We start from the raw sequence: 15,374 nt of genomic DNA on the forward strand, positions 1-15,374 counted from the left end.
TAGCATAAGTGGATTTCCATAGAAAGGGTCTGCAGCCATCTATGTAATTCATGAAAAATAATGGTAGCTCTACTTTACATTCACACAAAATTCATTTAAATTTTAACCTTGGCATCATCTGCCTACTACAGTAGAGAGTATGTAATTAAAAACTATTCACTAAGAGGCCAAATATTAGACAAAAGACTCAAAAGTACAAGTTAGTCCATAGGTCTCCACAAAGAGCTAATCATGAAACAAATACTGGTGATTACTATACAACTAACCCTCCCCCAAGAGAGGACCTAACTGCACATGGCATGCACATGCCCGCTTCGGGCAGCAGGAAGAGATATAGTCAGAAACCATCACTTGCTCCAGGTTCTTGCAGGCCCACAAGCAGTGCTCCCAGTAAACAGACCTCCCAGCACCTGCCAGCATGATCACACTTCTGGCAACACCCACACCATCCCAAGGATATTCTCACTTGTAAGATGTTAGCATCTGACAGAAAAAGCACTCTAAAATAAAATGCAACTATAAAAATTTAGACCAACTTTAAAATTTCATCTCAATGACCAATATATTTGCTTAGCTGGAAAAGATACTGATGTAACCACTAGTTTGATTTAAAAAAAAAAAAAAAAGACTATCAAATTAAAATACATTGTACTTGAATTCCAAACCTCAGGGACTCGGATACAACATTCCACTAGCATAGGATAACCAAAAATTACATGAGTTAAACTGCCTCTCATTGAATCCATGAACGTAGATTTCCAAACATACATCCATTATGAAAAACAACAAACCTACTGAATTTTCAGTTGGCCAGTTTGTTGGCCAGCTTCAAACCAACGATTTTCAAAAAACTGTACTTAAATGCCTTGAGTTGTCTTTTCAAAATAACCAAGCAACTAATCAAAGTAGGGCAGGAATAAAAACTACTTAATCCGGGGCAGCTGGCTGGCTCAGTCGATGGAGCATGTGACTCAATCTCTGGGTCATAAGTTCAAGCCCCACGTTGGGCATAGAAATTACTTAAAAATCTTTAAAAAAATAAACAAAAAATACTTAATCCATCAGCACCAGACAGAGCCAACAGTAATTTATATACAATATATTTTTAAAAAGAAAAAAGCATAGTGCTCGCTTCGGCAGCACATATACTAAAAAGAAAAAAGCATAAAATTCAAAGTCTAAACAAAATCATGAAAACACTATCATAAATTAACCAGGTATACTCACTCAGTGGGGAAACATATTTGCAAGGACACCTACCACAGCACATGTCCTAAAGCCTTTTTAAACTGCTTAACATGACAACCAGACACTGTAATAAAGCAACTCAGTATTTCCTGTTAAAAAGGAGTACATCTTATAAGTAAATGCAAATATGTAGAGGATACAGTATGTAGAAAAAAAGATAGAATGATATATGTAGTATGATTCCACTTATATAAAAACAAACAAGAAAAAAAAAGGAAAAGGTCTGGAAAGGTATACACTAAATTGTTAGTAGTGGTTATCCTCTTGGATAGGGGATTTGGAGAGGTGGAGCAATGAAGAGATGTCAAGGGTGGATTTTTACTTTTTCCTCTATTAATATCTGTATTATCTTACCCCTCTGCCATAGGCTTTTATTGTTTAGGTAATTTAAAAAAGAACCATTTAAAACATACTACCAGACACTGTTACTGTTCTTAAAATAGCACCCTTATGGTACACATCCAGAGATAACAGTAATATACCTCCAAAGCTTGAATTTTAAAGCTCCATCCTCAGAGATTAAAGAGGACAAAGAGACATGTCAATTATAATGCAACCCTAGACTGAAAAGAGAGGACACTGTTGAGACAACTGGTAAAATGTAAACATGAACAGTAAGAGTTAACAGTATCATTACAAATAGTAAGTCGTCTGGTCATTGTTTATCCAAGAGAACGCTTTTGCTTAAGTAATACTATGAAATATTTAGGGGTGAAGAGTTGTGAGGTCTGCAACTTGATTGAGCCAAAAATAAAAACATGTATATTCTTTTATATAGAAAGATAAACCAAACGTGACAAAATTTTCAATTACTGGTGAATGCAAATAAACAGTATATGGAAATTCATTATGCTATTCCTGCAACTTCTGTTCAAGTTTGGTATTTTTTTTAAATAAAATACCTCCCCACACCCTGCTTTGGCTCCCGTCCCCCTGCTACCCTACCCCTTGCCCTGGAATCTCTCTCAAAGAAGGAAGGATTCTAAACTTGATGCTTGGTAACTCCAGATGTAATGGTTCAGTTTCTAATATGAATGGTTTCTGAGGGCCTTACAAGAATAGCTCTTAGTGCATTATAAAATAAGGTACTCTACAGTACTCTGGAAGAATTAACAGAAACAAAGCTGGTCAACTTTTGATTCTATAACCCAGGCTATTCATTCTTTGCCATCCAACATATGACTATTCTAGCTTCTCTCCAAAAACTGACAACAGTCATGGAACACCATCAATTATTAAGTCAAGAAAAATTATAAATATCTGTTAAAGAGTAAATTATAAATTATAATATACTTCAATTTTTTAAAAGGGAATAGATTTAATCGGTCAGCACAGTGAAAAGTGGCAGAAAAGATTTGGGAATATCAAAGTTCCACTGAGGAAACTAAGAAAGTATGGTCAACTAATAGGTTAAAAAGTATGTCTTGGCAGTTTGAGCTTTTCTTAGTAAAACACAACTGTATCAACAGTTGCTTGATACCTTTCTAAAGACATAATGTGTCAGTATAAGAATGGTCTGCCTGAAATCTGGCAAAGAGCACAGAGGAACATGAATATTGTAGGGGTATACTCTCTGGTAAGCATGAGAATAGTTCATCAGGCTTTCTCACCAGGAAACCCTCCCAGTGGTATTTCCTCTTAGTTGGCTTCCTATGGCATCTCCATTCCCACTATTAACTAAGGTGAATTACAAAAATTCTATGAGAACTTGACCAACCTCACTGCTTTATATTTTATTAGAACATGTAGAAATATTTTTTCCCAGTTAATAAACTTTTGGCCAAATTCATCATGCTTTTCTTATCATGATGCCATGTACTCTTCTTTCTAGCTGCATCTTTCCATCCAGTACTAATAATAAAAGAGCTAACACTGTCCTAATTCTTAAATTCTCATAAAACCCTTTGCAGAAAATACTATTATGATCCCCACTTTATAATGACACCAAAGCACAAAATAATTATGAAACCTGCTAAGGTTCATAAAGCTATTAAGTAAAAAAGAGGTGAGATTTTAAAACCTAGCTCCAAAGCCCAGGGTTTAACTTTTTTTGTGTGCTTTGGACAAAAAAATTTTTGCAGTCTGATGATGCCTGTGGATTTCTTCTCAGCTTAATATTTTTAAATGCATAAAATAAAGTATAAGGATTACAAATGAGACCAATTATGTGGAGGACAAAGACCCCAAATGTGTGATACAGTAATACTTACCCTTCTTAATGTAGTGGTAGATCTCTTCTCTACTATAATGTAGAGATGTAATGATGTACATAATGTAATGTTTACATTACATCAATTGTTTTGATGCAATAATAAACATTAATATTTTGAGATATCTACAACCGCAGCATGTTATTAAAAAAAATTTTTTACTTGTACTAATAGTAAAGTCACAAGTACTGTTGGTAGTCTAGTAGTTTGCTATTTATATTGGCAATTAAAAGAAATGCTAACTTCTAGTTAGAGGTTAGTGAAGAGGTAATTTTCCCAAGTTTAAGGATGCCATCCAAGTTAAGACCCCCCCCCACCCCCGCCACACTGCATACTATAATAAAAGCCTCTTAATACTGCAATTTAAAGGGATCACTCCTGGGTCCTTGTCTCTTTCTTCTCAGGCTCCCTTGGTGATCTCTTCCAGTGCTGTGGTTCTAATACTAGCTTGATGACCACAAAATGTATCTCTAGTAGTCCAGACCTTTCCCCTGAACTCCAGGGGACTATCAATTCAACCCAAATGTCTAACAGGCATTTCAAACTTAACTATGTCTAAAACTGAACTCCTAACCTATTTCCCAAACTTGTTCTTGTCACAATCATACCTGCTACCTTGGTTGATGGCAATGCCATCTTTCTAACTACTCAGGCAAAAAACCTTGGAATCACCCTTGGCTCCTCTTTCACATGCCACATCTGATCAACAAATCATTTTGTTCATTCTTCAATGTATACCCAGAATCCAATCATTTCTCACCATCTCCTGGTTACCACTTTTACAAGTCACTAGCAGCTCTCTTCCAGATTGCTAACTTCATTACAAGTCTCCCTGCCTCTTCTGTTCTCCCCTGTAAAGGGGATGATCCTTCTGAAGCTGAAAGCAGAGCATGTCACTTCTCTGTTGAAAACTCTGGACGGGGGTGCCTGGATGGCTCAGTGGTTTAAGCCTCTGCCTTCAGCTCAGGTCATGATCTATGATCTCAGGGTCCTGGGATCGAGCCCCGCATCGGGCTCTCTGCTCAGCGGGGAGCCTGCTTCCCTCTCCCTCTCTCTCTCTGCCTGCTTGTGATCTCTGTCAAATAAATAAATAAATTCTTAAAAAAAAAAGAACTCTGGACAAAGTCCTTGTGACTCTACAAAACAGTGTGAAATCTGCATCCCACCCTGATCCCAAATTACTATTTATTGCTCTTTTTCCTTCATTCCGTTTTAGCCATACCAGACAGAATACACCAGGTCTGCCTTAGCACCTTGGAACTATTGCCTCTACCTGGAATGTTTTCACCCCAGGTACTAATGCGGTTAACTCCCCCCCCCTCCCCCGGCCAACTTTTAAGTCTCTGCCTAAGTATCATTCTCAAGAAGGTACACCCAGTGTACCTCATTTTTTTTTTTAAGATTTATTTATTTATTTATTTGACAGAGAGAGAGAGAGATCACGAGTAAGCAGAGAGGCAGGCAGAGAGAGAGGAGGAAGCAGGTTCCCCGCTGAGCAGAGAGCCTGATGCGGGGCTCGATCCCAGGACCCTGAGATCATGACCTGAGCCTAAGGCAGAGGCTTAACCCAATGAGCCACCCAGGTGCCCCCCCAGTCTACTTCATTTTATAATGTCACATCTTGGGACGCCTGGGTGGCTCAGTGGGTAAAGCCTCTGCCTTCGGCTCAGGTCATGATGTCAGGGTCCTGGGATAGAGCCCTGCATCCGGCTCTCTGCTCAGCAGAGAGCCTGCTCCCCCCCACCCCCTGCCTATTCGTGATCTCTCTGTCAAATAAATAAATTTTTAAAAAATAAATAAAACAAAATGTCACATCTTCCCCAGAAATTCTGGACTCCCCCTTACTCTGCTCCATTTTTCAAAGCACTTTGCTTTGACTATTCTGTATTATTCATTACTACCCATCACTAGGAGGGGTGCCCACAAGGGCAAAATTCTGTTTTGTACAACACTCACCTCTAGTGCGCCTATGCTTGGCACAAAATAGACATCCATATGTTCAAAGAACAGCACTTCTACAGCTGTTAAGTACTTGCCTCTCTTATTAGAAGAGTTCCTTAAAGACTTTTAACTGGATCTAATTTGCAGTGTCCTCAACACCTGGCCCCAACAGCAGACACCTAATGCACAGATACTCAGGTGTTTACAGCCATTTTCACCTGAAACACAATCCTATATGCCACAGGAAAAAAGGCCAGGTCTCACAGCTGTGACTGATTAAAGAGTGCAAGAGAAACACAGAACATCAGGTTCCAACAGTTACTTCAATCAAACTGAATTTATGTTTCCTGCCTCAATTTTTTTCATGTGTCTAAGAACCATTCCAAACTACCTAGAGTCAGCTTTGCGCAGTGGCAGTATCGTAGCCAATGAGGTTTATCCGAGGCGCGATTATTGCCAAACTACCTAGAGTCTAAAAAGGGCACCTGGTCATTCCTTCCCCCCTGTCAAGTCCATCTAATCTTTCCAAGCTTGACTTTAAATCCTACCCCTTAAGTTTTCCCTGATGACCCCAGCTATAAGCATTTATACATGCCACACTCTGTGCCAAGGGCTTTTCATACATTCTTCTTTCTCATCCAGTCCTCCCCAAAGCCCTATGAGGTTGCTACCATCACAATCCCTATTTTGAAATTGGGAAAACCCAAGCTTAGAGAGATGAAGACACTTGTCCAAGGTTCAACTAGTGTTCAAACCCAGGGATGTCTGACTCTGAAATCCAAGTTCTTTAACCCTCCACTGTACTGCTTTTCCCCTTTGTGGCATAGTGACTGACTAGCTTCTACATACTACCTCAGAGGGCCTCCTGTCACTTCATTTCTCTGGGTTTCAGTTCCTGCATCTGACAAACAGGTGATGTTGTTCAGGATGCCTACTAAGATCCCTTCTAGATCTTACAGTATTATAACAGAAATCGTGTTATAATTCTTTTTATACCCATGCAGGTTAATACACACACAAACACTTTGGAACTTAGTCACTTAAAAATGTAAAGCGGTGGCGACATAAAAGCAGTGGAAATGACTCCAAGACCTGTGTCAAACAATAAACATTCTTGGTTCCTCCCCACTCAGGTCCATCAAAGATGCACTTCTGAGTCCATTTTCCCACATTATGAGAAATTATATTTTCCCCAAGAAGTGTAAGGATGTGATCCTTAAGGCTTCTGGACTTCACATAAACTGATAAAAAGAAAGGTAAGCAGGCACTTAGTCCAATCAGGGGCTAGCATGTTGTTTTGTACAGGACAACTGTTCAATAAGTGTTTATTGGATCATGATACAGAATGGTTTGAGGTTCTCCAAGTCTCATACCAAAAGCCTATACAACATGAGCTTTGTAACCGGACTGACGATGGTGCAGTAAATTAAAACAATCTAACAGGTAATGCTAACCTAAAACCAAAGAACCCAAGAAAGGATAAAGCCATGTTGAGACAACTTACTATCAAAAATAAAAGCTGGGTTTGTCTAGAAAGGTAGTATAATTATTTCTCTTTGTGTGCAGAAACCACCATCAATATCCCAATATCATCCTTTTGTGTTGCAAATGCATCTAAGAACTACCAAGTAAGATCCGGACATTACTGGACCAAGTGGAAAAGCTTTAGCAAAGGGTTTAAAAAAAAAAAAAAAAAGATAGCTGAGCTAATAAAATGTGTCAAAAGAGCAAATCTCTTGGAATCCTTCTGCACATAAAAGTGACAGTTTCATCTGAAATCCCTACCAACCGTTAAGTTTGAAATGAGTCGTATATTCGTAGGTCTAGACTTCAACCAACACCAGCAAATGGAGTTTCTGATAGCTTTTTAAAACAATAGTCTTGTGAGGGCGTAAGGAAAGAAGTGAATCCAGGCTCTCGAGTGGAAGCTCTCCGAGGTATCAGATACAGTAGCAGATACAGCCCTACCCAGAAATTTAAAAAAAAAAAAAAAAAAAAAAGTCCAACTCTGAAAAAATACTACCGGGCAAAACTGTATTTCAGGTTTCTAGACTGCTGTCTCTTCAGAGAATCCTCAAACGATCCTCGGTTTTTAAGTAAGTCTTTATGAGAAGTAGAAAGTCATCCTTTTAGGGTAAAAGGGTCCTGTTACCGAGGAAGTAGTGTCCGAAAGTGTGCAAATCCCACAATCTGGAAGAGAGCGTCTGCCCCTCCGAAGGCTTTCATTTTCGGGCGGAAAAACAAACCCGGTGTCACCTCAACATTGGGGCCACACAAACCTCGCCACCATTACAAAACCGAAGTGCCAGAGGTGCAGAAGCTGAAGCCGGAAGCACTGCGAGGCCAGGATCGAGTTCCAGGAGCGAAAAAAATCAAACCCAAGAGTGCAGCCGGGAGCCTCCGCCGCCCCAAGCCGAGGGAAGCACGCTAGGCCCTTCCGGTCCGAGCCGCCGTCGCCGGGAGGCCGGGCGACAGGCCGGGCGACGGGCCGGGCTTCCACCCGAGCCCGGGGATTCGCGGCCTACCCTCGCCGGTGCCCTCTCGCTGACTCTGACACCGGCAGCTCCTCCGCCTCGGCCCCTTCGCCTGCCGCGCGGCCTGCACGCACCGCGAGGAGCCGGAGGAGTCCGCTGAGCCTCGGGGCCGGCCGGGTCGGTGAGGACGCGGCGGCGGCGGCGGAGGCCGTGGCCGCCCCTCCCCCACCGGCCCGGCCCAACCGCCGCTGCGACGCGAGCAGCCGCGCCAACGCCGGGCCCAACCGCCGACCCGCCGCGGCCCGGGCGAGAAGCAGCGGCTGCGGCGGCGCGGGCCTGCTCCCCACGCCGACCGCGCGAGTCCACCACGGGCCCGTTACTCCTCGCGCCGGCCCGCGCCGCCGCCCGTCAGGACGCGCCGCCCTCGGAGCTCTGGCGGAGGGCGGCCGCGGCGGGCCGCGGAGCAGATACTTACTCAGGGGTCGGGTGCTCGGGGTCGTAGAAATCCCCCATCTTCGGAGGCGGCTGCGGCGGCAGCTGCTTCATCAGGAGCGGCTGGAAGCGGCGACGCGAGCCCCCTCCCCGCGGCAGGGCGACGCGCGGGAGGGGAGGGGAGGGGAGGAGGCCGCTGGTCCGACCGCGGCGGCGGCGGCAGGGCGGCCCGCGTCGCTTGCTCGCTCGTTCCCTCCCTCCAGCGCCCGCCCGCCGCTCTCTCCCCCACACTCTCACACGGGGAGCGACGCGCACCCCGCCAGCCCCTCAAGCCGCTCAGGCCCGGCCCCTTAAAGGGACACGCACGGGCCGCGCGTCCGCCGCCAGTCGGCGCTCCCGCAGCAGCCGGGCGACCCCAGGCGGGGGCGGGTCGGCGGGCCAGATCCTGCCCGAGGCTTCCCGGAACAATAAGCGCCGGACCCCGAGCGGCGAAGCCGCCGCGACCCCTCCCTCGGGCCCACCGAGGCGGCGGGGGGCTGAGGCGTGACCCGGCCCAGCCCCGGGCTGTTGGCTGGCAACGTCGGGGGAACGGCCCGAGCCCGCCAGGACTCTACCCTTCCTGCCCCGCCGCCTGGGAAGACCTGCCCGCCCGGAGGAGCGGAGCCCGCCGCGACGGCGTCGAGGGTCCGCCTCCCGGGCCTCCGAGCTCTGAGGTACCGCGGTCGCCGCGCCTCCCGAGCCTCTCGTCCTTCTCTTTATTTCTCCTCCTCGCTTTCGCTCCTCATTGCCTCTTCATCTCCCCCACCTCAGCAGGTATGGAAACGGAGCCAGACCCCGGATTCGCCCGGAGGCCGAGCTCCCGGGACGCCCCCCTCCTCCTCCCCGCCTCCTTCTGGGTCTTCTGCCTCCACCCCAACTCTGCAAGGCCGCAGCGCCGGTCTTCCGCGGGGCTCTTAAGGCCTTGGAGCAGACGTCCTCGTCCAAGGCTGCTGATCACTTTCCTGCGAAAATGACAAGGTGAGAGTAAACAGGACAGCTTGAAAGGGCTACGGTTTTTATTTTGGGGAGGAGAAGCAAGAATGCACAAAGCCTTTAGCTAAACGTTCAGGACATTAAGAGTTTTATGGCAGTTGATCATTTGGGAAATTGGGAGTTCATACGATCGACCAGCTTTGGCGGGGTGGGGGTGCGGGGGGTCGCTATAATTTCAAATAGGAATTTAACAGCAAGTAGTTGTTTGGGAGTCTGTGTCGCGGACTGTCTGCCTCCCACCCGCCCAGTCTACGATAAAAATCCTAACCTCCGGGGTTTTAGGAGGTGGGGCCTTAGGGTGATTAAGTCGTAAGGGTGGAGCCCTCCTGAATGGGATTAGTGCCCTTATAAAAGAGACCCCCATTGACCTCTTCCTGTCTGCCGAATGAGGGAAGATAACCAGGAGAAAACAGCAGGAGGCTACAGCCTCAAAGAGTTCTCCCACCAGAGTTCAGCCATGCCTGCGCCCTGCTCTGGGATTTCTAGCCTCCAGAACTGTCAGAAATAAATGTTGGTTGTTTATAGCCACCCAGTCTATGGTATTGTGTTACAGCAGCCTAAACCAAGACAGTACGTGTCCTAATTACTGAAATGTGATCTAAGCGAACAGACACCCTTTTAGCAGCTCTTTTTTGTGTCCTGTAAGTGTGTGTGCGTGCATATATGCATATGCCGGCAGTCTCTACCAGCGTTTTATTGTTTCTCACTTGGGGATCGTGTTAGCTTTTTTTTCTGTTGCCTTTAGGCGTAGAATCCAGGTACAGGGCCCATCTGATTCCCTAGGTTCAAGTCTCTCATGACCACTTCTTTACAGACCATGAATGTTACATAATTTCTCTGTGCTTTTTTTTTTTCTCATTGTAAGATGAGAATGTTAATGTGGACAGGTCCTATCACTGTTGCAAGGATTAAAGGAGAGAATATTTGTGAAACTCTAACTTCCAGTAAATGTCAAAAGTTAATCAGACCTTTTATTTTAGTGCAGTGGTTAAGAGCTGACTCTGCTTTGCATCGGATACCAGCCCTGTTGCTTTCCAGTATGTGACACTGGGGCCGGTTACTTTTCGTGCAAGATTGTTGGAAGATTGAATTCTGTTAAATGCCCTCATCTGTTATTGTACCAGGGTTTTTGTGCACATATTTTAAATTCAAAGAGAATGCATCCTCAGAACATATTCTTGGGCCTGGCCTCTTGATCAAAGCCGTGGAATAATTTTGTCTTTAGCATTATTAGATAGTGACTGTCTCCTACTTTGTTACATAAAGCCTTCTGCAAATGTATTTGAGGGAAAAATGTCAAAAGTCTTAAGGTGAAACATAAGAGGTATTAATTCCTAGAGTGCTGAAAATAAAAACCTTCCTGATTGTTCCTGCCATTACTGCTTCCTGTTGACCCAGACCATCCCATCCCAGGGTACCTAGGGCAGCCTTTAGTGACCCTGAAACAAACTTGACTCTGGCATCTCTTGCCTTAGGGGACCCTTTTGGCCCCAAGTTGGACAGTTGATCTCTTGAGCACAGTCTCCAAACTGCTACTTGTAAAAATTTTTAAGGTAATATATTAACAAGACTGTTCTTAGAACCAACACCCACAAAAGCCATACAATGAAGATAGTGAGGTACTCTAAGGGTAGTACGTTTTTATTTTTTTCAGTGTACCCAGGCCAAAGCTATGCTACCTTAGTGGGAACATGGCTAAAGCTCTAGGGGAGAGGGAAATGGTCATTCCCCCCTTGAACCCACAGCTGGAGCTGAATGGGGAAGCCGCTCCTACCCACTTACTGTTGCTTCTTCCCATTCCATTCGTCTCTAACCAAATCTTTTCTCCAGATGGAGATTATCAGGGTACTGGTTGTGCTCCTCAAGAGATGCCAATTTGGAAAAGACAAGCAAGCCCTAGGCCTTCAGTCCTAGAACTCCGCAAAGTCCTTTGCTTTGCCAAGAGGGGGCAGGGTTTGCAGTGGCAACAAGGCCAACATTGGGAGTGTGAGCAGGGCAGCGTGGGAAATTATATTTCTACCCACATGCTCCCTCAAAAACTCACCTTGGCAGAGGCAGGCCTATTCCTGGCAGCCATAGATTGGAGTTAATAGTCATCTGCTGATACATGAAAGATTGACTATAGTATGAAAGAGGCAGTTTGGGAGTATACATGAATAATAGACACAAGGCTGGGTTTTACCAAAATCAAATGTTTGAAAGTTCAGGCTTGCCAGTATGAGACTCGTGTAAATCACAACCATTTGTGAGATACTAACTCAATTTCCTTGACCATTTAAATATTATCTTGAATCTGTTCCCAGCTGTCAATGATCCTTATCATCTATTCGTTTTTTTCTCCCCCAGTGTACTTTTGAATAGAGGAACGGTCTGTATTACATATTCCAAAAATGTATTTTTCTTTGTTTGGTCTCTGGGAACCAAAAATTGCCTGATACTGTAAGTGTATATTGACCATAAAATCATACATACATACAGGTCCATCCTAGCATTAGAACAGAAACATGATTGGTTGTGGAGCCCATGTAAGGTTCTTTCTCTTTTCCCCTTTCCCCCTCTGCTGCTCTTCTCCACGCATGTGCGTGCTCTCAAAAAAAAAGAAACATGAGTGGATATTTAGAAGCTGTTATATACAGCTTTTAATGGTGTTTTACTGTTTAATTTTAGTAGATCAAAAAATTATTCTGTTATAACTGAAATGAATTCATTTCCATTAATTAAAAAATATGAAATAGTTTTTAGAACAATGTGTAGTACTCTACAAATGAAAAACTTGGATCAAGTGATTGAAATATGTATTTACTTCTCTGTAGGATAGAAATCTATAAAACCAACATCTTAGCATTTAGGGAACATGAAATGTGATAATGTCTGAAAAAGAAAATTAGTACATGTAAACTAAAAGCTATGCATTAAAAAGTTAGCTACCTTACAAATTTATATATTTTCCTAAGCCTCAACATACTTGAAAGTTATTTTAGATTTAATCAGTATACAAAAGAACAGTAGCATAATTTAGAATAATGGTTATTTTAGCTGTTCTGCACAAATCTTTGACACTCTTTGGCTCTGGAATTCCTTAGAGGGAAAAGGATAATTACAATTGATTTTTAATCATGTTCAATCTGCAGATCTCAACGCAACTTTAGAGGAATCTAGAAAACAATACATAACCTATATTGAACCCTAACACATACATTATTTGTATCAAATTAGCACCTTCCTATATAGTAGTATTGTACTCTGTAGTTGTCTTTCTCTCTTTTGTACTTCTTTGTTAACTGACTTTCATTACATAAGTCTAACTTCCCAACTCATAAGTTCATTGATGGCAGAAGCATTATTGTCTTTAATATTTTATAGTGTTTGGCCCTGTGTATACCAGGTGTTTAATGAATACTTACTTGGCTACTCTTTTGAAAGCCTTACTTTTATTTTTAATTTTTTTTCTCTTTTTCTTTTAGAAATTCTGAAGTGTTTACGTTGGATTTTTCTGTCAAGACTGCATTGTTGAGTAGCTGATAAGCTACTGACATCCAGGTAAGCACTGTCTTCTGTGAAGACTCCTTTGTAAGCTCCTAGGAGCCAACCATGTTATTGGTCTTGAAAGTGCTGACTTGAAAGAACCATACACTTAACCCTCAAGTACACAAGAATAGTATTAATTTCTTTTCATTGTGTGTTAATCTTGTCTTCCCTATGAGAGTACCAGACACTCAGGCAAGTGATTGTAGTGTTTGTTTTGTTGTGTTTCGGATCCTGGCACCCTTCCAGAGAATTCATCTCAGGAGCTGCTTATTACATCTTCCTTCCCAGCTTTGTCTCTCCCAGGAAAGGATGAAACTCAGTTTCACAAATTAGTAAACCAAAAACCCCAGAGGTTAAGGTACTTATCTAGGGTCATATGACTAAGAAAAGTAGAACCAGGATTTGAACCTGGCTATCTGATTCAAGACATTATCAGACAAAAAAATCTGGAGTTTACTACCAACAGAACATACTCCCTGATAGTAAAAGGAACAATAAGCAAAGAAATTGGTAAATAAGTGCCTAAAACTAAAAAGTAACAAAGTAATAATAAAATAATAATTTGTGTGGTTAAAAGAGTAAAGCAAGATAGAACTCATATCCTAGATAACAAAATCATAATTTGGAAGTGGGAAGGATGGGGTGATGATTGGAGTTTTCCAGCGTCCTTGTATTGTTTGGGAAATGGGTAAAAATATGGATTAAGCTTTATTCTTTTAAGTACTCAAGTTAGAATATCTCATCTTTGGGGCACCTGGATGGCTCATTGGGTCAAGCCTCTGCCTTCGTCTCAGGTTATGATCTCAGTGTCCTGGGATCGCGCCTCACATCAGGCTCTCTGCTCAGCAAGGAGCCTGCTACCCGCCCCCCCCCACCTCTCTGGCTGTCTCTCTGCCTACTTGTGATCTCTCTCTGTCAAATTAAATAAATAAATAAATAAAATCTTTAAAATATCTCATCTTTTAAAATATCTTTTTTTAAAAAATTATAAAACAGACAAGGAAACAAAATTCAACCATATGCTATTTCTGAGACATTCTTAAAACCAAACATAGAAAAATGTAAAAGGATGAAAAAACACGTCAGGCTAATATATCAGTAGAAAGATGGTAACATCAGACTAAGAATAAGTGAAGGGGGGACACCTGGGTGGTTCAGTTGGTTAAGTGGCTGCCTTCGGCTCAGGTCATGATCCCAGCATCCTGGGATGAGTTCCACATCGGGCTCCTTGCTCCACAGGGAGCTTGCTTCTCCCTCTGCCTCTGCCTATCACTCTGTCTGCCTGTGCTGGCGCTCTCTCTCTTTCTCTCTCTCTAACAAATAAATAAATTAAAAAAAAAAAAAAGAATAAGTGAAGGGTACTAAATAATGTTAAGTTCAGGACCCTAGGACTTTAGAATTCCTTTTTTTTTTTTTTTTTTAAGATTTTATTTATTTGAGAGAGAGAGTGAGCCAGAAAGAGAGAAGGAGCCAGGGGAGGCAGAGGGAGAAGCAGGCTCCATGCTGAGCAGGGAGCCCAACATGGGGCTTGATCCCAGGACTCCAGGATTATGCCTTGAGCTGAAAGCAGATGCTTAACCGTCTGAGCCACCCAGGCACCCCAGGACTTCAGAATTCTAAACATGCATGCGCGTAATTACATTTCCTTAAGATACAAAAAGCAAAATTTGGCAAAACTACAAGCATAGGGGCGCCTGGGTGGCTCAGTGGGTTAAAGCCTCTGCCTTCGGCTCAGGTCATGATCCCAGGGTCCTGGGATCGAGCCCTGCGTCGGGCTCTCTGCTCCGCAGGGAGCCTGCTTCCTCCTCTCTCTCTGCCTGCCTCTCTGCCTGGTTGTGATTTCTCTCTGTCAAATAAATAAAATATTAAAAAAAAAAAAACAAACTACAAGAATAATGAATTTCCCAGCATAGTGGAGTTTTTAACACACCTCAAAATAATGGATAGATATTATGGACAAGAACCAGAAGATACGAACAACATAATTAAAAAGATTGAATTAATAGACATATCTAAACTGTTAAATCAACAGAGCACTCCTATCTTTGTAAGGTGCATGTGTGGAATGTTTATGAAAATTAACCACATACATGTAAGTCTGTGTAGCAATTGTCAACAAATTTCAAATGATTGATGTTGCATAAGCCATGTTCTCTGACAAATAAGCAGTTAAGTTAGAAATCACTAAGGAGGCGCCTGGTGGCTCAGTCGGTTGACTGTCTACCTTTGGCTCAGGGCATGATCCCAGGGTCCTGGGATCAAGCCCTGCACCAGGTTCCCTACTTAGTAGGGAGCCTGCTTCTCCCTTTACCTCTGCCATTCCCCCAGCTTGTGCTGTCTGGCTCATTTTCTTCCTCTCTCTCTGTAAAATAAAAAAAAATAAAATCTTTTAAAAGAGAGAGAGAGAGGGACATCTCAGTGACTTAGTGGGTTGAGCCTCTGCCTTCAGCTCAGATCATGATCTCAAGGTCCTGGGATCGAGTCCCGCATTGTGGCGGGGGGGGGGGGG

The 15,374-nt window shown here is 43.3% G+C and overlaps 1 protein-coding gene and 1 non-coding gene across 7 annotated transcripts in view; one reads left to right on the forward strand and one right to left on the reverse strand.

Annotated features, from left to right (window-relative positions):
- The window catches only part of SETD2 (SET domain containing 2, histone lysine methyltransferase), a 128,348-nt gene extending 119,754 nt beyond the window's left edge, over positions 1–8,594 (reverse strand). For 4 of the 6 annotated variants that reach the window (XR_006816419.1, XR_006816417.1, XR_006816418.1 and 1 more), the window contains exon 1: positions 8,349–8,594. Coding sequence is in view for 2 of the 6 variants with exons in the window: in XM_045990162.1 (XP_045846118.1) it covers positions 8,349–8,419 (71 nt within the window). In the remaining 4 variants the exon portion in view is untranslated. The remainder of the gene's footprint in view (positions 1–8,348) is intronic. The other 2 variants (XM_045990162.1, XM_045990163.1) reach the window with 2 other exon arrangements.
- On the forward strand, positions 5,799–5,941 carry LOC123933334. Its single transcript, XR_006816565.1, has one exon. It is a non-coding gene; the product is annotated as a U4 spliceosomal RNA (small nuclear RNA).
- Positions 8,595–15,374: the final 6,780 nt, after the last annotated feature.

This window comes from Meles meles, chromosome 20 (genome assembly GCF_922984935.1).
Source record: "Meles meles chromosome 20, mMelMel3.1 paternal haplotype, whole genome shotgun sequence".
In the NCBI taxonomy this organism is placed as follows: Eukaryota; Metazoa; Chordata; class Mammalia; order Carnivora; family Mustelidae; genus Meles; species Meles meles.